The 25175-nt window shown below is 47.6% G+C and overlaps 1 protein-coding gene across 4 annotated transcripts in view; it reads left to right on the forward strand.

Annotated features, from left to right (window-relative positions):
• celsr1a (cadherin EGF LAG seven-pass G-type receptor 1a) overlaps positions 1-25175 on the forward strand; it is a 78717-nt gene that overhangs the window by 32511 nt on the left and 21031 nt on the right. For 3 of the 4 annotated variants that reach the window (XM_020042893.3, XM_020042894.3, XM_020042895.3), the window contains exons 2-11: positions 468-636; positions 828-1008; positions 1467-1755; positions 3068-3290; positions 4405-4520; positions 6143-6231; positions 11290-11370; positions 22710-22867; positions 24080-24243; positions 24419-24544. In XM_020042893.3, coding sequence (XP_019898452.2) covers positions 468-636; positions 828-1008; positions 1467-1755; positions 3068-3290; positions 4405-4520; positions 6143-6231; positions 11290-11370; positions 22710-22867; positions 24080-24243; positions 24419-24544 — 1596 coding nt within the window. The remainder of the gene's footprint in view (positions 1-467; positions 637-827; positions 1009-1466; positions 1756-3067; positions 3291-4404; positions 4521-6142; positions 6232-11289; positions 11371-22709; positions 22868-24079; positions 24244-24418; positions 24545-25175) is intronic. The other variant, XM_013140127.4, reaches the window with a different exon arrangement.

Genomic DNA, 25175 nt, shown 5'->3' on the forward strand with positions numbered 1-25175 from the left:
CTCCCTACATAGTGCGCTCCTTCCAACTGGACTCCTGTCATAATGAGTGTATGATATAGAGAGTGCCATCTGGGATTCACACTTTGAGAAGTGAGATATGCCGTAAAAATGCCCTAAGATTAAAGATTGAGTTATTCATTGTATAAAATTACGCTTTTCTAGCCTGGAGGGGAAGAATGTTTTTAACCTTTTAGTAAATGGGTAACAATATACCAAGCACTTTCATGTCTGACAGGCTTGATAAAATGGTTCTTGATTCAAATAGTCTATGTCTACTTCAATACCAAGTGACAACATGAGTTGAATTAATGTGACTGAACTAGTTGACCCTGATTAGTTGCTTAACACGCTGTCAGACGCTTCAAACCATATTAAAATCTTAACCAATCTTAATGCCTTTGATCGAGTCAACAAGTCCTGTTTTGCTTTTTAAGCTTTAACCCCTAACCTCTCCTGTCTTTGTCCAGACGGTCTCCACCGGGTCACAGCGCTCTGCACCCTGCGAGTCACCATAATCACAGACGACATGCTGACCAACAGCATCACTGTGCGTCTGGAGAACATGTCCCAGGAGCGCTTCCTGTCTCCGCTGCTGTCCCTGTTCCTCGAGGGCGTGGCCGCCGTTCTCTCCACCAGGTGAGGACCTCTGCTCCTACATTCAGTTGAAAACCATTCCCTGGAATATTCATCGGCATCAGAAGGGAATAGCCTCCGGCTGGGATGTCTTTGAAACCTTGTTTGAAAGGCATTGAATTGTATCCGTTGTTCTCCGCTGAATGGTCGTTTCAATGACATTTCTCTGATCGGCGTTCTCCTATTTCTGCCAGCCGCCAGGCCGTCTTCGTCTTCAACATCCAGAACGACACAGACGTACGTGGCGCCATCCTGAACGTGACCTTCTCCGCCCTTCAGCCGGGGGGAACCCCTGGGAGGTACTTCCCGTCCGAGGAGCTGCAAGAGCAGATCTATCTGAACCGTACGCTGCTCCGCCTAATATCGTCGCAGCAGGTAACCCACTCACAAGGTTATCTTCCTGAAACCCAGCAGGTACCACATAGGCAGGGCTGCCTGAACCTCTTCCTGGAGATCTACCCTCCTTTTGATTTTAACTCCAACCCTGTACCTAGAGGTCTACCTAGAGGTCTCCAACCCCAGTTGTGACTAACCTGATTTAGATTAAAGACTAAGAGTAAGTTGTGATAGTTTGGGGTTGGAGAGAAAACCTGCAGAACTGTAGATCTCCGGGGATGGTCAGTCCAGCTATAAGCACTGCTTTGGAACTGGGTCATGTACAATAGACACCAAATGGACAAATAAACTGTCTGAACTGTTCAGTAAGAAATGATTGTTGTCGTTTTTAAATGTTTTGCTGCAACATGCTGTTATTGACCAGGTTTCACTGATATGAATCAAATATCTTTTTCATTTTATTCCAATACCAAAGTATATATACATTCGAATTCCAGGTGCTTCCCTTTGATGACAACATCTGCCTCAGGGAGCCATGTGAGAACTACATGAAGTGTGTGTCCGTGCTGAAGTTCGACAGCTCCCCTCCCTTCATCTCCTCGGACACTGTCCTCTTTCGGCCCATCCACCCCATCAATGGTCTGCGGTGCCGCTGTCCCGCGGGCTTCACCGGGGACTACTGTGAGACAGAGATAGACCTGTGCTACTCAGGACCCTGCAAGAACAACGGGAAGTGTCGGAGCCGAGAGGGGGGCTACACCTGTGAGTGTCCGGAAGACTTCACTGGTGAGTGCTTTCACGGGGCAGACAAGTCAGCTTCATTGTCTTCACTAAAAACTGTTTTTCTGTCCAAGACCACACTTAACTCGGATAGGGGAATCCAGCCCGAAGAGTTTCACATTCTGCGGTGGCACTGGTCACCTTAAATTCAAATGATATCCGCCATCGAAATGTAGATACTAGCTCTCCCCTGGTCGATCCACGTCAGCCATTTTGGCTCCAGATCCAATGGTGTTTGCCAGCAGCAGTGTTGCAGATGACTGCGGTGTTGCAGATGAGTGGAAAGCATGTGGTTTGTCTCAATGGGATTTATATTGGAGTTGGAATGTAGTCTGTCTGGCCTGTCCAGGTATACTGCTGGCCCTTCTATCATATCGCTGTCTCTGTGTCTGTGAGTGATGGGAGAGGCTCAGAGCTGTCAGGTTCTCTCGGGACAGTTTTTATTACGGAGTTGGCAGGTCAACTGAGCTTTCATCTGATAGCAAGACCATTCCATCTTTTTATCACTTCATCTCTCTGTCAAAACAATGAGGTCCTGTCAGAGGAAATAACTCTGTCTCTGCCCCCCCCCCCCCCCCCCTCAATTCCTTATCAGCTTTAATGGCCTGATTATCCCACCCCGCATCCACGTCTCCTGCCCTCCAATCGGTGCCTAGCCTTTGAAGGTCACAGTTTAAGCTCAGCTAGGCCAGAGCCATTACACGTGCGCTGACAGCAGGGTCCACTGTGTCCGCCTTGGGTTTCAACATCATTCCCACGTTACAGGGAAACAGATCCTCCTAATTCTCCTCAGGAAACAAGGATTATCCCGCAGAGAGAAGGGTTATTAGCCGGGTCCAGACCTGGTCCAGACAGGGTCCAGAGACTGGGGTTCTGGCGTCCCACGCCCCACCCAACGCATACCTGTCCCTCCCCTGGCCTGGACACGACGGTCGGCACATGACACTGAGACGGACTGGATGGTGATGGCGGCCGTCTTAGATGAAGGAAGCAGTGGAGCCAAGATGGCCTCTGTTGGAGGGAGGCTCCCAGTCTGTCAGCAGATGAATCAGGTCTTGGATGGCTTGCGAACTGGAGCCAGTTTCCTTTCTCATGAATAGACAGAATTTCGTCTGTCTGATGTGTCAAGTACATGGTTGTGGTGTATTGAACGGCTGGAAAGAGTGGTAGGAATGCCAAGGGGACGCTCCTTGAGAAACACAGTTGCGCACAACAGCAGCTTCCATTCCGTGTACTCTCCCTCTTGAAATGTGTCTTTATGTGCGCGGCTACTGGCGTTTTCTAACCGAATTGACCTGCCATAACCTGTCTTCCATAGGCGAGCACTGTGAGGTGAATGCCAGGTCGGGCCGCTGTGTGCCCGGTGTGTGTAAAAACGGGGGGAAGTGTGTGGACCTCCTGGTGGGGGGGTTCATGTGCCAGTGTCCCCCCGGGGAGTACGAGAAGCCCTATTGTGAGATGACCACCAGGTCCTTCCCCGGTCAGTCCTTCATCACCTTCAGAGGACTGAGGCAGAGGTTCCACTTCACCGTCTCCTTTATGTGAGCAACCCTATTCACTGCCTATCTCATGTCATTATCTCTATCTGTCTGACCAGTCTGTCTATATCTATCTATGTATCATTTATCTATATTCATGCATAGTCTGTCACCCCCTGTCCTCTCCTCAAACATGTCAACAGATGTGTTAACCGAGTTACATATTATACACGTTAGTTTGTGCAGTTGATTGTGGCCCGAACAGACACTCTTTACATCAGTCCCTTGGTAGAGTTCAGCAGGGCGTGCAGAGACACATCTCCATTGTGTTGGAGCTTACACAAAAACTGCTTACATTATAACACGAGTGTGTGTTCCCTCTCTCTCTCACTCTCTCTCACACACACACGCACACACATAAACTCTGTTGTAACGCCCCATTAGTCATTTCACATATTTTCTCTTAAATAACGTTTTCACCAGGTTCATTTACGGCAGGTTTCTACACTGTCAGACAGCCTGACGCGGCCCGGATCAAAACGGGTGGGCGTTCGCGGCAGTGTAAATATTGTGTTGGATCGATGTTCAGTCCGTCAGAAATTCTAGGCGGGGTCAAGATCACAAAAATGGGTTGATGTGAAAAGCAGAAGGCTTATCGGTGAAAAGAGTTAGGACAGGGATGAAAACAGGACGTGTCCCGTGAAGCGGGTCTCTTATCGCTGTTTACTTTAATACTTTTTCTCTTCCTGCCCCCTCTGCCCCTCGTTGCACCCCCCATTTCCCCTGTGGCATCTGGTGTCTGACTCTTCTGCCCTCGATGCCCTTTAAAACCTCCACAGAGGCGGACACACGCACACTCTTACAGGCCGCCCATGGCAGGGCATATTTTTCCCACCTCCTGTCTCTGGACCACCCGTCTTATGACCACTTCCTGTGTTGTTTTTCCAGTATTTTCAGATATGATTCACCCATTCATGACACCTCTATCTCCAACCTTATGCGTTTTTTCAGTCAGTTTGGGTCAGACTTTGTGACAGACGCCGGCCTGCCGAGTTTGAGATTTTCTTAGAGATTTTTGAGAGTTTGAACGGGCACCATTTTGGCTCCAAAGTGTCTCCTTCTGTGCACGTTGGAGTAGAAAAACTGTATTCTGACCTCTTGTTCATCTTGTCCCCAGGTTTGCCACCAGAGAGAGGAATGCCCTGTTGCTGTACAATGGCAGATTTAACGAGAAACATGACTTTATCGCTTTGGAGATTATTGAGGAACAGGTCCACCTCACCTTCTCTGCAGGTGAGAAAGTGCAGCGTGTGTTCACACTGCAAGTGCTGGAAAATAACTTGATAGCTTGATTAACGAACCCAGCTGTAAAGATATCACTAATGTTGCTTTCACAAACTGCTGGGTAAACCCAATTATCAGCTGAACTTCTTGACCAGTGTAAAACACACACACTATTTCATTACAATGTGTTTCCATCATTTGCTGGCTTGACTGGGTGTGTGCGTGTGTAAATAATGGGTGATTTGCGTCTGTTTTCCCTCAACAGAGGCCAGATCAGACTGATACATAGCACATGCACTTAACCCATGCCTACTTATGCCTCAGCCCCGCTCGCTCACAAACACACAAAAGCACACGAGCCTGGACTGCGTCTCCGTTTTCCTTGCGCTCGAACACACAAGCACGCGCGCACGCTGAAACACACAGCTCCATCGGCGCAGCCATTACCAATGCCCCGGAGTCATGACGACACAGTCGATTAGAAAACACAACGTCTCGCTGCATTTAAGTCATTCCGTCTTGATAGAAATTCCATAACTAATGACTGGGACACAGATACGGTCTTGCGTTGCTGTTGACTGACTCTGTGGGTAAATTCTTCTGCAGGAACTGCTGCCTTCGGTAAACAGACAGTAAAGCCCTGGGTAAATCTGGCGTGATTGTTGCCCCGCAGACGTTGTGAAAGAGCACCATTGATATGGTCTGAGGGAAGCCGCGCTCTCCTCCTAGTGAGGGTGATTTATGTTGACTGGGTGAAGCTAGCTGGCTTTGTGTGTCTGGCAGCGATATTATTCCGCCATGTCGGGGATTCGTGGCTTATCTTCTGGAATGGACAGACGCAGGAGAGGAATAGGTTATGTTGAGCTTTTACAAGACGCCATCGAAACAGAGTTTTTCGTGTTATCAAATGAGTATTGTTTGTTGGTCGTGTGCGTTGATGATACTGCTTCCATATATTTAAGCAATAAGGGCTTAAGGGTGTGGTATATGGCCTATATAGACCACGATAAAGCTCTGTAATTCAGGCACTATGCCAAATACTACAAATCCCAGAGATGCCTTATTGCTACGGTAAAGTGATTAGCCCTGCAAATAGCTATTAAAAAATAGCTTGCTGTTTTGTCATACCCTTGTTATAAATAGGGTGATTTGCTGATTAGCTGAATCACGTGGTTAAAGAGACTATACCACAGGTATGACATCAAATCAGTTTTGACTGCTCTAACAGCGTTTGTAACCAGTTTATAGTTGCATTAAGACATATATATCACAAACTGAGGTTTTTGGTATGTTGTCAGTATACCACGGCTAGGTGCTGTGTATGGGCACTTTGAGATGTGTTGTGTCTAAGAACAGCTCTTAGCCATGATTTATTGGCTACATACCACTCCCCTTCTTGCCTTATTGCTGAAATATACAACAGCTTTCAGCCAATCAGCATTCAGGGCTGGAACCACCCAGTTTATATTAGGAGACATTACATTCCTTTTCCAGGAGCGCCTAGAAGTCTGGCATGCAAGGTTATGTCCATTCAACAGATAATACGTATAATTCTATTACCGATAACTTCCCCTATCCTGTCCCTCATCTCTCCTATCATGACCTCCTCCCTCTCTCCCCCATTCCTCCAGGAGAGGCTAAGACAGTGGTCCATCCCTTCGTTCCTGGAGGGGTCAGCGATGGCCAGTGGCACTCTGTCCAGCTGCACTACTACAACAAGGTAAGCCTCTGTACGGTCCGGCCCCTGTGTCTCTCTAAAGAGGTGGACAATGAACGCACGTTTAGACAATTAACGGACAACCGGATGGAGGCGGAAGGAGAAGGTCTGCATTCCAGGCAAAATTCACTGACACAGTGGCCTTAGTTCAGACAGAACACACCACGATTTAGTTTAACCCTTTATTAGAGAACTTATGTACACAAATGTACATGCAGTGCCTTGGCATTAGTTTCTGCTGTAAATCAGATTTTTCGGTTAAAGCGATCTGACATCAGCTGATACGGTCTGACCAATTACCACACAGGTTTTCTGGCTGAACGGAATATGCCAGGTAGTTGTGTGCCTGGAAATATGTGACTGTGGGATATCCAAATGAATTAGGACATGTTTAGCGATGTACCATATGGAAATGGTACGCATGATTTTTATCCTTAAGATTCTGTTGTTCATGTGTAGTCATATATTACATTTGACCTCTTCAACACAGGGAATGGTGGATTTCCCCCCACAGCTCCTCTGGCCTTGTTTTTTCATCAACGCCCAACCTGAAGTATAGGGAATAACACCCACTTCATATCTCGTATCAAATTCAAAACCAAAGGTAACATTATATTAGAAAGGCTTTCACAGCAGTCAATTGCGAGGTGTTATTTTTCCACAAACTTCCATATCCTCGGGGCCATTAGAGGTACAATAGCAAACAGACAGCATCTCAACTTTGTCCAACCTAAATCTTTATACTGGCCTTTTCTTACCTAAATTAAATCTCACAGTTCTGACCTAACTCCTAATGCTGATGTTTTGCACATTTTTCCAACCTGTTTCCAGGAAAGCTAATAAGTGCTGTACACTGGAAGGTATTTGTCATGGGTTGAAGCTCCAGAATTGCCTCAGACACTTCTGGAACAGAAGACACAGGCTTCTTTATCTCCTGATTGTCTTTGACGCCTGCTTTCCTGTGTTCCTTTAACCTTGTTGTATCAGGCATAAAAAATACTGCTTTGTGATTAGCCAGTCTCCTTGCATGGTGCGAGATATCCGCTGTCGGGTTTCAGACCTGCGTGTTGTTTGTGCGTTGTTTTTTTGTTTGTGTGTAGTTTGGTTCAGTGCTCCTGAAGAGTATACAGAAAAGTCTCAGTTGACACCCGATCAGCTAGAAGCTACCAAGCATTGTCATATAAATGTAAAATGATTAAGACTATTGAAACTGTACTTTAGAACAACGGCTTCAGGGTTTTTTCATTCATGTATTGTTTAGTGTTTTCAGTGGTACATTGAGTAATTCAAGCGTCAAGTATGAAGCACTTGTGGAGAGCTTAGAGATATTAGATATTAGAGGGTTCTCAAATCCTTCCATGTATTTCATCTATTCAAGAGTAAGCAAGTCTCATTGAACTTGTGCAGAGCCTTTGATTAGGCCCATCAACTGTGCGTGTTCAGGGCCACAACAGTGTTATGAAATGTTCAGGGGTCCCCAGGGGATGGGTTTCTTAACTATGTTAGTGAGTATCATGTAGGTCTTCATTGCTTGCGATCATTTGCGCTGTTCAGACTTGAGGTATGTCAGTCAGTCTTTCTTTCTGTTTTGTATTGGGGCTGGTGTGTTTGTTGGGTTATAGTGCCATGGAGATGGGGGGGATTAGTTTCCATGTTATTGCCAGTCTGAGCAGATAGTCTGTCTCTAAACCAGCCCCCCCCTCTTTGTTATTGACTCTCCCGTGACTGAACCTGCCGCCTCTATGTTACTAGTATTCTGTTGGCAATGTGAAACAAACACACAACACACAGAGGCACGGGTGAATACACAAACGCACAAACATGCATTGGCACACACATATATAGTCACGCACACATTGACTCTACAGGTGTCTGTATTAGCGGCGTGCCGTGAGACCACCAGGCTAGCAGTAGTCCTCACACACAGCTAACTGAAACCCTTAAACCGGCCATGGGATTTTAGGAGGGCTGTGGGATGCTGTTTTTCTTCTTCACTTTTCCGTTCTGTTTTGTGGGATTACTTTTGTGTTATCTCTGTTATATATCTGTTTTTTTTTTTTTCGCGCCTGTTAAACATAATACACAGCATTGCAAACGAAAATGAATACCACTGCTTAGGAAGAGGCTGGGATGAATACCACTGCCTTAGAACAAGGAAGAAGCTGGGTTGATTACCACTGCTGAACTAGGAAGAAGCTGGGTTGATTACCACTGCTGAACTAGGGAAGAAGCTTGATTGATTACCACTGCTGAACTAGGAAGAAGCTTGGTTGATTACCACTGCTGAACTAGGGAAGAAGCTTGGTTGATTACCACTGCTGAACTAGGAAGAAGCTGGGTTGATTACCACTGCTGAACTAGGAAGAAGCTTGGTTGATTACCACTGCTGAACTAGGAAGAAGCTGGGTTGATTACCACTGCTGAACTAGGAAGAAGCTTGGTTGATTACCACTGCTGAACTAGGAAGAAGCTTGGTTGATTACCACTGCTGAACTAGGAAGAAGCTTGGTTGATTACCACTGCTGAACTAGGAAGAAGCTGGGTTGATTACCACTGCTGAACTAGGAAGAGCTTGCCATGACCAGGCTTGCTGTCACCCTGTGTTACACTTGGGCCCAGTGGGATTGGAAACAGCCAAGCCAGGTCGGGGCAGTCCAGACAGGACTGGGGCCTCCACCTTGAGCCACACTAAGCCCATAGGGTCAATACTTTTGAACATCAGAGCCTCCAAGGGCTTTAAAGAAATGATCTACGGGCGTGTCTTAAAAGCCAGCTCCTCCACACATTGGCCCAGGCCAGAAGTAGTGCAGGATGTAGGGAATAGGGCGTCATTCGGGACACTGCTCATGATATTTTTATGGCCTGCTCAGGACGTCTGCTCGTTATTATGGGGTCAGTGTGTGAGGTTGTAGTGGTGGCCGGTCCACATACCCATTGACCTTTCTCCCCAAGCCACGGGTCAGAGGTCGCAAGGTCTGTGGGGGGAGGGCGCTGGGTCACCACGGCAACGGAGGCGCATGCATTGTGTTGAGTGATTTACGGTGTTGTGTGTGTGTGTGTCTGTGTGTGCGGAGAGGGGTTGCCGGGCTGTTGCCGGGAGGGGGTGCCCTCACAATTGAAGATGTCACACAATAGAAGGCATTTTTGAAATTCCTGCTTTACTTAGGATGCGGAGCATTTATGTCTTCAGGACAGTAGAGTAGGCCAAGACACACGCAGACACACACACACTCACAGACGCACACACACCTGAACAGGAAACATGTAGAGGGCTATCCTTGGACGGTCAACGTTTTTACGTTTCTGAAGCAGGAAGTGACATCATGTCATCTTTCCGTCACATGGACTGGGGAGGAAGTACGCTGAATCACTGCAGTGTATTTCTGTACCAGTCTGTTATAACCTGACCTCACCAGTTGGAGTGATACCGTGGCAGGCATGGTCTAAAAAGGTAATGTAATAACACTTTAACCAAGACAAGATGGGTGTGAGTTTCTGGGCCACGTACACAGGTTTTTAGTGCACGGCCTAGATAGATTGCGGGCCTGGCAAAGATAAATCAGTTGTCCAGGTACAACTCTGGCTAGGCTGTGGTGGGCAGCTTAGCCATCTGGACCATTCAGGGACCATTTAGATATTTGAATACATCTTGAAGATGTCCATTTTATTTATGTATCTGAATTGAAATATTTAAGATGTGCGTGCGCTGCCTGGTTGTGGTTGTCTGTGTACTTATGTGTGTGTTCTTTTGTAATTGGTCTATATCTGGGCCTAGTGTCAGATATGTTATAAGTTGACCTGCTGTGGATGGATTAAAGGACATGATGTGATTAACATTGCTATCTGCTAACATTAGCGTCATGCCCTAAGAGGTGCATTCTCAGACACAGGCAGGCCTAGCTAGCTCTAATAGCCAGCTGCTATCACACCGCCGCATCAAAGCCTTCATCATCTGCTCTGGCTAATCAGGCCGTAATATCATCTTCAGGCCTTTATAGATATTAGAGGGTTCTCAAATCCTTCCATGTATGTCATATATTCAAGAGTAAGCAAGTTTCATTGAACTTGTGCAGAGCCTTTGATTAGGCGCATCAGCTGTGTGTGTTCAGGGCCACAACAGTGTTATGAAATGTTCAGGAGTCCCCAGGGGATGGGTTTCAGTACCACATGACAGGGTTTTTATGCTGTTGTAATGGACAGGTTCTAGCGGCCCAGCCGGAGTTGGAGCATCTGACTGGACTGTGGTCAGTGGCACCAAAGGGCCGTAGGAGTTGGCCAGTATCACAGCACAATACAGCGCGTTCTGTCCCACTCCGTTACATTCGTGCTAGCTCCACGGTAACGGCCATGGAAACCGAGGTGGGAGACAATGGGGAGGCTGGCGGGGAGAACAGGCGGCTGGTGACAGCGTAACCGGGGAGGTTGGGTTCGGAGCAATGGCTGGGAGAGACAAAAATGGTTTCCATGTGCTTGGTGGCATTGCATTTGTTTAGTTTCAGCCATTGTTAGGGGTTTTGCTACCCTCACCAGGCTCCGGTGAAGGGTGACTTGAGTGGTGTGTGAAGGTCTATGTGTGTTTGCCTGTGTGTCTGCCATAGCGTCCTTTCATTTCACACACTCTCAGACTGTTTTCTTAACCGAGAGCAAGCCTTCCTGATGGTGTGCGTGGGTGCGTATGTGTGTGTGTCCTTGCACGTTCACGGAGGTTATATTTATGTTTTTTAGGTTAAATCCAGTCTGTGCAGGGAGTGTTTTGAAGGAAGCCCGGCTTGTTATTCTTGGGCATGTCTTGAGGCACATTACTCCAAAGCTCAAAGGCAGAGGTTATCATCATTGACAGAACCTCAGAACTATTAAAAGGCTCTGTTCACAGCTCACAGCTGGACCAAGTTATCGCTTCAGAACATAGAATACTGTCACTGTCTCTGAATGCGCTGTCGGTTCCTGTCAGTTAACATACAAATAAAACAGACAAACGTACAAACACACACACACACACACACACTAGTTGTGGATCTTATTGGATCTAACCCAGCCCTCTCTCTCCCATGGTCTTCCCAGGACAGCCTGAACCTGCTGGGGTCAAGCGGGGGGCTGGGGGTCCCTCTTTATACTGCCTGGCTGGAGCTGACACACAAGGAGGTACTGTAACATGGCCTCTAGTGTCTTGGCTCTAGTCCTGGTGCTACGTCTAGTTCTGGGGTTAGTTTCACTGTAGTCTGGGTTCTGGGGCTGGCTCTAGTCTGGTCTAGTTCTGCAGCGGGCCTCTGCTACTCCGTCGCGTGGCCGACAGCTTGCATGTCTGTACGGACTCCATTCTTTAACATTCCCTTCTGTGCTTACTGCATTGCATTTTCTTCTTTTTAATTACACCGTGGCTTGACCAAAAACACACCCATTGAATATGATGTCATGACATGTTGTCCCAATTGGAATACCCAACATAGCACAGAAATGATAATAACAGGATGATTATGGTTATAACATGGATTAAATACTGCACAGTTCGGCAAATTTCTGAGGAACCAGTTTTGCCCCGGTGCTTTCAGAAAAACAGAAATGATGCGCCTGCCCCCGAAAATGTGGCCTTAAACCTGAGTGTCTTCTGCTGCCTCTCAAGCACGGACCTAGCTGGAGCTCCGCGGTGGAGGGCTTCAAACTGAGATGTTTATTGTAAGCAAAGGAGCGTCAGGTTTCAGCCAATCAGCCGTCAGGATTGGCCCTGGCACACAGAGAGGGATTGTGTTCCGTGCTGACATTCGTCTTCTGATACGCCTGGTCACATGACCAGAAAGGGGGAAAAGAAATTCATATCAACAGGAATTTTATCTAGTCCCCCTCGCCAGGCGGTATGGCACCATGAGCCTGTGGCCACGCTGTGTGTGTGTGTGTGTGAGCGTAGCCTGTTGACAGCTGCTGGATATGAGGTGGCTCTGTCTCTCTTTCGTTGGCCACACCCTCAGATGTTGGCATGTTTGCCCTGGGAATCTGTACGAGTGCACTTCTGGGCATTTTCCTCGTCCGCGTGTAATTATGCCTGCGTGTGGACATGCTAAACGCGTTGCAGTTGGCAGCTCAGCTCCCGAGACGTGCCTTTCATTTTACGCACCTCCACGCTCTCTCTTAGCTGAGTGAATATTTATGTTGGCAGGGTTCGGGCCTGGCTGGGTCCTGGGTTCTGTCAGTGAGGATTAAACACACAAAAGGATCCTCTCTGTGATCGGGCTAATAGCTGAACGCCTGTTTGCTGATTGTGTCTCTTTAACAGTGACTGTCAGTTTGACTCTTTGTCAGTGGTACTAGCAGAGAGGTTCAATAGGAAAATGACTACTTCCCGGCCTTTACTGAAATGGATCCACTACCATATATGTATCACTGGTACTGAGACCAGGGCATTATGACCTAAGCATATTGTGTGTGTGTGTGTGTGTGTGTGTGTTATTGTAAAAAAAAAAAAACATGGAGTTAATGTGTCATATCTTCCAGATTCCACCTGCCATGCATGGCTGTGCCTTTCTCAGTGGTTTCTTCTCTTTCTCTCCCTCTCCCTTTCAATCTGGCACATATGACATTTTGAGTATACAAAATTGGAAAGACTCGACTTGTTTTCTTTGCATATTCAAATAGCGTTATGGGTATTCAAACATTGCCTCTGCCCCCCCCCAATGCTTTCATCCATCTGTCCATAGCCACTGAGGAAGCCAAAGATTCCACACATCTCATGTAGCATGACTCAATGTAAGAAGGAGTCGCAGGGAGAGAGAAGGGAGAAGGAGAGAGAGGGGGGAGTGAGAGAGAGGGGGGAGTGAGAGCATGGTCAGAAGATAGAGAACTAGGGAGTGAAAGAGGCTTCTGATGGAGAGAGTTGGAAGTGGGTGTACAGGGGGTTTATTCTGGGTGCTATAAACACCTGGCACCTTTCTCCCTGTCCTCCCCCTGTCCTCCCCCTGTTCTCCCCCTGTCCTTCCTGGGCTTCTCTATTACTCAGAAGACGTGTTAATATGTAGCAGGGTTCCGCTGACAGACATTCTTATGGGTGTTTGAAATGTTCAGTACTCCTAAGCTGGAAGTAAAGCCTTTATTACAGTAACCTTTCACGCGTTCAGTACGTTGGGGAGTTGAAAGGTAGACATTCCAACCACCTCCTGACGTGAGCTTCACCAGACCTAGCACACCTGATTTGATGTGAGCTAGTTAGGATTCCCTTGAATGGGCGAATGAGATGAGCTCGTTTATGGCCACAAGAACGTGTGTCCGTTTTAGACCAGGTCTGAGAACAGCTGGCTTAGCTCTGTACCCCTGGCCATCTGCCCCTGCTACAGAGAGAGACTGAGGGTGTGTTGGGGGGAACGTTGATAGATATGTGGCTTCAAGAGAAAGCATGAGGTAACATATAGGGTTGAACGTCTGTTGTCTTGTCCTGTGGGAGGAGAGCAACATTGTCACTATGTGTATATCCTCAGGCAGTGTGTGTGCGTCATACCGAGCTCTAGTTTTACAGTGCCAGAAGGTAGGTGAGCTAAAGGTCTAAGAACACCGAGATCGCAGACACCCTACTCCACACACGCATACACAAACACACACACACACGAACGCAAAGTCAAGCACTGCCTTGTCCCTCCCTCCAGAGAAGCACAAAAAGGATGTCGGGAGATTTAGCTTTTCAAAAAATGCTGGAAGCTGAAGCGGAAGAGAGATAGTCAGAGAGGGAGAGGGAGAGAGAGAGAAAAAGGGAGAGAAAAAGGGAGAGGAGAGAGGTCGATTGCATTTCCTTTGAAACCCAAATAAAATCAGAGCTCCAGCTCCCAACTTCCTTCAGTATGAAAATGCCCCCCCGCTCACTCTTCCTTGCCTCAACTAGCCTCACACACACACACACACACACACACACACACACTCCCTAGTACCGGCCCACAGCTGCGCGCACACACCATCCCACTTAGGTCCCAACCCTGCCACCCGCTCTTCAAAAAGCACTTCTGACCGGGTTCCCGTCCTGACAATAGCAGCGTTGCAAGTTCTCATGAAGTGGCTGGATTATCTTTTCCGAGCGGTTCCCTCCTCTGGTGGGTAATCTGATACATCCACCACGGACCTCGGCCTTCCCCCCTGGCTGGTAAAGCTGTCATGTGACAGGCAGACATCTAGACAAGCTAATAGGTGTTATGTTGGATGGACGCTGTTCGTAAGTCAGTGTTGAGTCCCGGGGCTAGCAGGCCAGCACGGCGTTCGCCCGTGTTTTCCGCTCTGTTTGCCTCTGTAAGTGTCACATCAAGCCTTTGTCAGTAACCGGATGATTTGCCTGGTGGGCTGGAGGGCAGACATTGGCTACGGCGCGGAGGGCTCGCTTGCACCGACTTGTGCGAGAGTTGAAAGAGACGGAGTTTGGGGGTTTACACACAGGCAGGGGAGTGAGGGTGGGTGTGCTCGGTGTGCTTGTTACGCCCATGCTTGTTGTTCCCCCAGTCAGTTTGAGAGGGGTGTGTGTGTTGGTCCCAGTCTGTTTGAGAGGGGTGTGTGTGTGTTGGTCCCAGTCTGTTTGAGAGGGGTGTGTGTGTTGGTCCCAGTCTGTTTGAGAGGGGTGTGTGTTTTAGTCCCAGTCTGTTTGAGAGGGGTGTGTGTGTGTTAGTCCCAGTCTGTTTGAGAGGGGTGTGTGTGTTAGTCCCAGTCTGTTTGAGAGGGGTGTGTGTGTGTTGGTCCCAGTCTGTTTGAGAGGGGTGTGTGTGTGTTGGTCCCAGTCTGTTTGAGAGGGGTGTGTGTGTTAGTCCCAGTCTGTTTGAGAGGGGTGTGTGTTTTAGTCCCAGTCTGTTTGAGAGGGGTGTGTGTGTGTTAGTCCCAGTCTGTTTGAGAGGGGTGTGTGTGTTAGTCCCAGTCTGTTTGAGAGGGGTGTGTGTTTTAGTCCCAGTCTGTTTGAGAGGGGTGTGTGTGTTGGTCCCAGTCTGTTTGAGAGGGGTGTGTGTTTTAGTCCCAGTCTGTTTGAGAGGGGTGTGTGTGTTAGTCCCAGTCTGTTTGAGAGGGCTGTGTGTTAGTCCCAGTCTGTTTGAGAGGGGTGTGTGTGTGTTGGTCCCAGTCTGTTTGAGAGGGGTGTGTGTTGGTCCCAGTCTGTTTGAGAGGGGTGTGTGTGTTGGTCCCAGTCTGTTTGAGAGGGGTGTGTGTGTTGGTCCCAGTCTGTTTGAGAGGGGTGTGTGTGTTAGTCCCAGTCTGTTTGAGAGGGGTGTGTGTGTTGGTCCCAGTCTGTTTGAGAGGGGTGTGTGTGTTAGTCCCAGTCGGTTTGAGAGGGGTGTGTGTGTTAGTCCCAGTCTGTTTGAGAGGGGTGTGTGTGTTAGTCCCAGTCTGTTTGAGAGGGCTGTGTGTTAGTCCCAGTCTGTTTGAGAGGGGTGTGTGTTAGTCCCAGTCTGTTTGAGAGGGCTGTGTGTTAGTCCCAGTCTGTTTGAGAGGGCTGTGTGTGTTAGTCCCAGTCTGTTTGAGAGGGGTGTGTGTTAGTCCCAGTCTGTTTGAGAGGGCTGTGTGTGTTGGTCCCAGTCTGTTTGAGAGGGGTTTGTGTGTTAGTCCCAGTCGGTTTGAGATGGGTTTGTGTCAGGGTTCAGGCGAGGTGCTTAAAGTCCTGGAATTTGGGTCTTAGAAAACAAGTACTGGACTTTCTTTAAAATCAAATATTTCTCAATATAGCCCTTGAAAAGTATTTTTTGTGTGTGATTCTTTAGCTCAGAGGTTTCCAATATAAATTGCCAACAAGTCCCAGTCTGTTTGAAAGGGGTGTGTGTGGTAGTCTCAGTCTGTTTGAAAGGGGTGTGGTAGTCCCAGTCAGTTTAAAAGAGGTGTGGTAGTCCCAGTCAGTTTAAAAGAGGTGTGTGTGGTAGTCCCAGTCAGTTTAAAAGAGGTGTGTGTGGTAGTCCCAGTCAGTTTAAAAGAGGTGTGTGTGGTAGTCCCAGTCAATTTAAAAGGGGTGTGTGTGGTAGTCCCAGTCAGTTTAAAAGCAGTGTGTGTGGTAGTCCCAGTCAGTTTAAAAGCAGTGTGTGTGGTAGTCCCAGTCAGTTTAAAAGAGGTGTGTGTGGTAGTCCCAGTCAGTTTAAAAGAGGTGTGTGTGGTAGTCCCAGTCAGTTTAAAAGGGTTGTGTGTGGTAGTCCCAGTCAGTTTAAAAGGGGTGTTTGTGGTAGTCCTAGTCCGTTTAAAAGAGGTGTGTGTGGTAGTCCCAGTCAGTTTAAAAGAGGTGTGTGTGGTAGTCCCAGTCGATTTAAAAGGGGTGTGTGTGGTAGTCCCAGTCAGTTTAAAAGAGGTGTGTGTGGTAGTCCCAGTCAGTTTAAAAGGGGTGTTTGTGTTAGTCCTAGTCAGTTTAAAAGAGGTGTGTGTGGTAGTCCCAGTCAGTTTAAAAGAGGTGTGTGTGGTAGTCCCAGTCAGTTTAAAAGAGGTGTGTGTGGTAGTCCCAGTCAGTTTAAAAGAGGTGTGTGTGGTAGTCCCAGTCAGTTTAAAAGAGGTGTGTGTGGTAGTACCAGTCAGTTTAAAAGAGGTGTGTGTGGTAGTCCCAGTCAGTTTAAAAGGGTTGTGTGTGGTAGTCCCAGTCAGTTTAAAAGGGTTGTGTGTGGTAGTCCCAGTCAGTTTAAAAGGGTTGTGTGTGGTAGTCCCAGTCAGTTTAAAAGAGGTGTGTGTGGTAGTCCCAGTCAGTTTAAAAGGGTTGTGTGTGGTAGTCCCAGTCAGTTTAAAAGAGGTGTGTGTGGTAGTCCCAGTCAGTTTAAAAGAGGTGTGTGTGGTAGTCCCAGTCAGTTTAAAAGGGTTGTGTGTGGTAGTCCCAGTCAGTTTAAAAGTTGTGTATGTGGTAGTCCAAGTCCATTTGCCCTGTGCTTTTCTCTGACCTTCTCCTCTTTGTTGGTCGCCGTGGGGATCAAGTGCGTTGCTATGGCACCAGCTAGGCTATCGTCCCCAGAGACGAGCTCGGAGATGAACAGGGGGAATTTTCAACACCCCAGAGAGAGAGAAATAAAGGGGGATAAAGAGAGAGGGAAAGAGGGTAAACTGGAGACTCTCCAGGGGGCTGTCTGGGAGCCAAGCCCACTTTTAGTCAGGCCTCAGAAACTCTGTTGAAACTGACACTGTATACAGACACACGGACCGACATGGGTCATAGACTTCAGACAGGCTTCAAAAGCAACAGATTTCTAAATATGATGGCTTTATTTTAGAGTATATTATCTCTGTCTAATAACTTTTGGTCCCCAAATATGCTGGGACTGTTTTTCAAAGGGGCTGTAATTTGTGTACATTTAATTTATTAAAGCTTTAATTTACTAAATCTTATCAATCTCATAGTCAAGTCCAAATCCAGCGTGCTAGAGTAGTGAGCCAAAGCAACTAACGTTTTTACTGTCCAAATGGACCGCACTGCACATACAGACATACAAAACGTACTTTGCGAATGCTAATTGACAGTCAACCATAATTTATATTGAAGCGTTATTCCAAACGGCGGACTTGTTTACAAGTGTTAACAGTAAATATCTCTCCATCAGAGCCTTACTAATCTGTGAGGTCAGCTGTCTGGTTCGGACTTGTCACCTGCTTGAGAGTAGTGATTGACAGGGGCTGGTATGTGGGTGGGGTTGAGGTCAAGTATGGTGGGGGCCTTATATTGGGGCGAGTGCCCGTGTGTGTGTGTGTGTGTGTGTGTGTTTATAAAGTGTCTCACAAAAGTTTTTGTAATTAATTTAGAACAATTTGCTGATTTCATTTTTCACTTTGACATTTTGGAATGTGTGTTGATCGGTGGCAAGCCCTCCTGATTAAATCTATTTAGGTTTCAAGTTGCAACACAATAAAATGTGGATAAGACACATTTGAGAGCCGCTGTGTGTCTGTGGGAGACAAATGCGAAAGGGATGTACAGTTATAAAGGGCTCCGCAAAACGTTCCCACACAAACGTTTTGCGTCTGAATTTGACCCGTCTTTTGGGTTGCTGTTGTTGAAGAAGCTCCCGATGGTATTGGAGCTGGTTGCCTGTCATTAAACCCGGTTGGGTTGTTCAGGGCAGCAGGCGTTAATGACCAGGGGCCTCATACGTCAAAACATCCTGCTAGTATACTCTATTACCTCCAGGTATATCAGACCCCTATCCTGGACTGATATGGGGCTGTGTGTGTGTTTGGGTGGGTGTGTGTGTGTGTTTGGGTGGTTGGGTCGGGGGTTGTGGCGGTGGGTGTTCGTGGGAAGTGCCCAGCAGCTGCTCCCTGGGCTGTTTGATGTTGGACCCCTATACAACACATCTGGGCTGCATCTGTTTCCCTCCTTCTCTCCTTCTCTCTCTTTCTTTCCTCCGATATCTCCCATGTAATCTCAGCTTCGCGCTTCGACACCTGAGGGAGGTGGGGGGGGGGGGTTGGGGCGCCATGCGGGAGGGATAGAACAACAAACCATTCTGACTGACACATCCTATCCTTGTTTCCGCGTGGTTGAACGGACCTAACTCTCGTCAAAGAAGGTCACGCGGTTCAGACGGTAGCATGCCGAAACGCCACGCTGGTCCCATCTGGTGGGCCGGCCGACCTCATGGATACACCAACCCATGAACAGGGAGGAGGGATATCTGTGGTAGCCATGGTGACCCCAGGGGGCACAAAACAGAACAGGCGGGGGAGGTGCCAGGGGAGGTGCCAGGGGAGATCGGCATGGTGCCAGACACTGAGGAGGTTTTTCTTAATAACTTGATAGAGCACAGGTGAAGTTGGCATCGTGCTGCCCATGTGAATGTCCTCTCTTTCTCCTTCACGCTTGTCGTTTTTTCATTCTTATTTTATTTAATATTTATTATAATTATATGACATATTAAATAGATGGAACACTTTAGACCAAATAATCTCCTGGCAGGAATCAATCCTTAGCCCAAATCAACACCGAGCCCAAACCTTCAATCTCGAATCTTGTAGATTTTAGGAGTAAAAGTAGTATGCATGAAATTGGAAGCTCATTTATAACTGTATTCTGGTGCATTTTTGGGTTGACCGATAGCCTGTATTTGGAGCTAGCAGAGTGTATGGACAGGTACTATTGGGTTCCGTTCTTACTCTCTTCGTTTCGAAGGAAAAGGTATATGCACAGATGGGTCACTTCAAAATAGATGCCGAACCAAAAACAGTGATTACAAAGATGAACAAAACATAGAACTCTAGGCACAGGGATGACTTTGAAAAATGCTCCTTGAAACCTCTCTGTATTATTCTGTTACCGTGGAATTAAGTTATATTATATTGGACCTGCCCAAACACAGCCCTTCCTCTGGTCCCCCTGGGCACACACATGTACAACACACACACATGTACAACACACACACATGTACAACACACACACATGTACAACACATATACACACATGTACAACACATATACACACATATACACACAACAATTTTCCAGTCCACTGATGCTCAGTGTGTTTGGCTGCCAATACGTGCCAATCCTAGTATAGAGTTGTGTGTCCACGCTCGCGTGTGTGCTCGCGCATGCGAGTGTGTGTGTGTGCTCGCGCATGCGAGTGTGTGTGTGTGCGCTTGCATATGTGTGTGTGTGTTCACGCCTGGGTGCGTCACCATTGATGTGCCGTTCTGCGTGGGAGTGACCTTACCCCTCCTCTCATTAATCATACAGTGACACCAGACTGACAGTGTGAGAAGGTGTTCTGCTTAACACGAGTGTGTGTGTGTGTGTGTGTGTGTGTGTGTGTGTGTGTGTGTAAAATTATAAGCTACGTTCCATTAGAAACTTTATTCCCCATGCCGGGGATTGAAAACAGGTTGGCAATGGCGAGCCAACAAACAATTTTTACAGAATGTGCCACTGAGATTTTAGTTTTTTCATTTCAATCGCCAGCAATTCAGCTTTAATTAGTTTTAATTTGGGAAGTATATCCCCCGAATGAAATGAGATGGTATGAGATTGTGTGTGCGTTCAGTCTGAGTGTGCTGTTGTTTTCAAGTGCTCTCTCTCATTGTGCACACTGCTGTGTGGACAGTCCAATGTGTTGGCCCACCGTTGAATCAGGTAGCCCACTCCTTCCCTCACCGTAGCCTCCCGATGTCCCTAAGAAGCCCGGTGTCTGTCCTCAAGGCCCGGGCCGTATCCCACAACCCTCCAGGCTGATACACATTGACCTGCTGGCCTGTCAGTGGGCTGCTGGGTCTATATCTTCCACTATAGCTACTTGCTATGTAGTCGCTGAGCACTCACTCCACTTCCAGAGCTGAGAGGGGCGATGTTCATTATCGTCTCTAGCGTTCAGCTCGCCGTTCATTCGATAATACTCCTTCGTTTAGCGCCGGCCTCCGTTGATTTTGGCCTGCACCGGATTGCAGGCGTTTAAGTCTGGCCTCGTGTTATTTGACCAGGCAACCGCTTCCCGTCGGGTGGAACGTTTTTTTTTTTTACTCATTGTTCGGTCATTTCTGTGTTTGGCTGCCAGTGATTGTGTGTGTGTGTGTGTGTGTGTGTGTATTAGGGCTTGCTTGCGTTGTCGCTCTCACAAGCACCTCCTCATTTGGCAGTAAGAATGTACCCGTTGCTAGTTTCCCCTATCTCTGCTCCCTGATAGTGTGGAAGGAGAGCCCCTGTGCATTTCTCTGTCGGCTCTTACAGACAGTTGAGCCAACGGCGTTGTGGCGGTGTGAACAGCCAGTTCCCAGTGTGCTGTAGCTCTTAAATCAGGAGAGGCCCTCTGCTGTGTCCTGGTGTGTGCTCTGCTGGGTAACGTGTGGTACTGGGCTGTGCCGTGGTACCAAGAGAAGTTGGCTCAACCTCAAGAATAGAACGCCGCCTGCTAAGCTCTCCGCCTCTTCGTCAAAGTTCAAAGCGTTTGCGCTCTCTCCTTTTTCTCGTCCACACCCTCCCTCCTCCACACCCTCTCTCTCTCTCTCTTTTTAGCACTCTCGCACTCTTTCTCAGCCTCTGTTCAGTGTCTCTCTCTCTCCCTCCCGCTATGACCCTGAGAATATCTCTGAGGTAGAGACTGCGTTAACACAGCGAGGTACGCCCTAAAATGACTTAGGTCCTCAGACCAGATTGGCGGGAATTACATGTGTTAAGCGTTCCTACTTGAAAGAAGTTGGTCTATTTGTGGAGTCAGACACTGTTGGCGTTGTGTTGCTGTTTGCGAGCTATCCCACAGTGCCCTGCTTGGTGGGATGCTGGACCACGCCCGCCTGCCTTTCAACAATGCATCCTCTCCATTGTCACGCGTCCACAGGAAAGGGATCAAATACCTTCACTGATGAACGCACCGTCCCTGTGCAGCACCGTGTGTGTACGTGTGTTTGGTGAGAAAACCTGAGGGATCGTAGGATCAGGGATAAAATATATGTAGATTGAACTATATAAAGAGAGGGAGAGAGAGACTGAAGCATACTGTTGTTTAGATAGGTCTTTATGTGGAAAATGTGAATGTGTTTAGTAGCGGTGGAAAGGTTTGGAGCTGAAGGAGTGGCAGTGAAAGTGCTGATGAAGGTTACTGTGTCCTGGAAGCTCCCTTGTCTCTCTCACACGTCTCCCTTGCATCTTCTTATCCCCAACGTTTATCTCATTCCACTTCTCTTTCTTTTTCCAACTGTCATCTCCCTCTCTATTTGTGTCTCCCCCCCTTCCCCAGTCTGCCTTCCTGAACACACAGTCTCCTATTACCTTAATCTTATTTGGAAGTGAGAAACAATTTGCCATTCCAGGCTCCCTCGTTCCCTTTGTAGCCCAGCCTTAAAGCACTCAGGACTGATGCCCTTGATATCTCCTGGACACATTGTAGTCATCTACACTGTGATCTGTGTTAGGCCATTGTAATGTCGGGTTTGTCGTCAGAGTGGACTAGGTACCTCTTGACTTCCGCTCCTTAGAGAGAGAAAGAGAGAGAGCTAGGTAATCTAATGATCTGACTGGTGGCTTAGGCTCCGGGCTGAAATCCTGTGAGAAACTACTGGGCTTTAACCACAAGCCCGTTTCTTGGCTATTGTTCGGGACATATTTCAGGGAATAAACGCTCAGCCGGAGCTTTGACACTGCGATTAAACCCAAGGAGATTAGGTAATCAGATTGTCTAATCTGATCTCCATTTCTCTCAGATCAACATTCATAGCCGATCAGGAGAGCTACAGTGTCTGTCGTGACCTGATTAACGTTACAGCCCCATCACTGGGTGTGAATAACTGTTATATATCACGTTTGTTCATTTTTGGAGTGCAGCTGCAGATGGTTCCCAATTACTAAAGAATTAATAAAAAAAAAAAAAAAGAAGATTTCCCCAAAAATGGGCATCTTTCTCCTTCCTCTATTTTTTGTGTTTATGTAAAAGGATCCCTAGGCGGTAGCTAGTATTTCAGGAGTCCATACAGAAACCAAACTACACAAAACATCACAGAACTATACATTGTTCAAAACAGAAAGGAAACAGTATGTTCATGTGTCTGGTGTGTTTACTCCCTGTAATACTCACGTGACCTCTGACCTCTGCGTTCCAGCCCAACATCGGTCATCTGGGAATCCCCCACGGACCTTCGGGAGAGAAGGTGGCTGTGGTTGCTGTGGACGACTGCGACATCGCCATGGCAGTTCGCTTTGGCAACCAGATCGGCAACTATTCCTGTGCCGCCCAGGGTACCCAGACTGGCCAGAAGAAGTGGGTCTCTCTCTCGCCCTCTAACTCTTTCTGTCACACCCTCCTATTCTCTCCGCCGCTCCATCCAGGTGAATCGTTGGTCTCCTGTATGTTAGACTGACTGATTTGAGAATGGATTTTAACGGCAGGGCGGCAGTTCACTGCCTTCATAACAAGATGTGGCCTAGCTGTCCTCACTGTTAATCTGTCTGAAGTCACATGGTCCATGTTGTCAGTCAAACCCCTCAGACAGAGCCCTTCACTGCCTTGTGTACCGCCCAACTGTCCGTACTTGGATTCAGACTACAGTCCAGTCTCTGATGAAGTTTCCAGCTAATTGTTTCTGTGTCTCAAACCAAGAGCCTTCTAACCTGAGTGATGTGAGGCGAGCCAGCAAGCTTGAACACATTCTCGACCGGGTAACAGTGAGGCGGCATTCTTTTAGAACCGGTCTCGCCACTGTGATGGATCCAGAGAACACGCTGTGGCCCCGATTCATTCTGAGGTTGACAGCCGCCCTTTTAGGTTCCACGCACGCGCACGACGTCTTACCCCAGCGGCTTTTCTGCTGAGGTTGGCTAAAAAACAGTTGCACAGAGGCAAAAGGCCATTCCAAAATAACATGTGTTGGGTGACAAGCGATCAGCACATACTCGGTGGTAGGAATCAAGTTCACATGGCATTATTAGACCGTATGATGTTGGACTTGTTGTTTAAATCGATCATATGTTTTGCGTGATTCTTTGGTACTGCGTCACAGTAAGGAAAGTTAAGCACAGAGTGTTTGATGATTAGGAGTTAGGAGCTTGTGTGTAAGCTAAGCGGCTTTTTTGGCCGGGCGTCTTTGCTTCCTGCTAAGTCTTTTGGGCTGTAATGTTGTGGAGCAGGAAGCTAGGTACTCGAGCTGCTCGGTCAAAGTGAGTTTTCAGTCAACAGGGCATGTGTCAAATCACCCTTACTAGGAGCATTGAGTAATTTATAGAACAGAGGAACAGTATGTTGTACCTTATGAAATGCTTGTCCTGTCTTTAGTAGAAAGAAATGGGGTCCCAAAAGTATGTCACTTTGCTTGTAATTCATGTCCATTATCCATTAATGCTTTAACAGTGGAGGTGAGTCTTTAGCTTCTAGGTCACTGGGGCGCCATTTTGGATTAAAACCTTAACAGGAGCTCTATGATGAAGCACAATGTTGTGTCCGCTCTGACACCGTTTCCTGTATTCTGTCTTCCAGATCACTGGACCTGACGGGGCCACTGCTGCTGGGTGGGGTTCCCAACCTGCCTGAGGACTTCCCAGTGAGGAACAGGGATTTTGTGGGCTGCATGAGGAACCTGAGCATCGACAGCAAACCCACTGACATGGCCAGCTTCATCGCTAACAACGGAACCACGGCCGGTAGCGCATATCTTTGTTTGTTTGTCTGATGTCCGTCCATGAACTAACACCTGAACTAACCCATCCAGATGTCCATTATCAGGTCATTTTGGAGCGCTTTCATCGTCTTTAATGAATGGAGCTGAATGTTTCATTTGTTGAGGCGTCTAATTGAGATGTTTTGTGGTCCATGAAGGCTGCCCTGCCAAGAGGAACTTCTGCACCAGAGATGTGTGTCAGAACGGAGGAGTATGTATCAACAGGTGGAATACCTACAGCTGTGATTGTCCTCTGGGCTACGGAGGCAAGAACTGTGACCAAGGTGAGGGTGTGTGTGTGTGTGTGTGTGTTTGTGTGTGTGTACGCATGCCCTTGTCTGTGTGTGTGCACAGCTGTGGCTTTTACAGTGAGGGTCCCTCAGGTTGAATACCCGAGTCAGCATCTGTTTTTGCGTTTCAGTTGGTTGCTTAAGGAAGTGAAGGAGGACATTGTGGAATTAAACTGGCTTATCTTCCTGTGAAGGGAAAGTCTCTGCCGGTGTAGATGAATGCATGGTATATGTGTGTGTGTCAGGATGTTGTCATAAAGCAGTTTATTTTTTATGGAATCTGTCCCACGCCAGGGTAATAGAAGCCAATCTCTTGCCAAAATAGATCTGAGATTAGTCATATCGTGCTGAGCAGCTGCTGGAAGTTAGATTAATAGTGAAACAAAGAACTTAGCCCAAAGACCTGTAGTCTGTTTCACTGATGAGTCAAGTACTGACATAGACTTTCTTGTCAGTCCTGGGATCAAAACATGGAACACACTCACTCACACACACACACTCACACATGTGCACACACACTAACATGCGCACTCACATGCACACACACACACACTCACATGCACACACACCCACACACACTCACATGCCCACACACTAACTCACACATTGGATGACAGTAACTTGC

Source organism: Esox lucius, chromosome 23, assembly GCF_011004845.1.
Source record: "Esox lucius isolate fEsoLuc1 chromosome 23, fEsoLuc1.pri, whole genome shotgun sequence".
Taxonomy (NCBI): domain Eukaryota; kingdom Metazoa; phylum Chordata; class Actinopteri; order Esociformes; family Esocidae; genus Esox; species Esox lucius.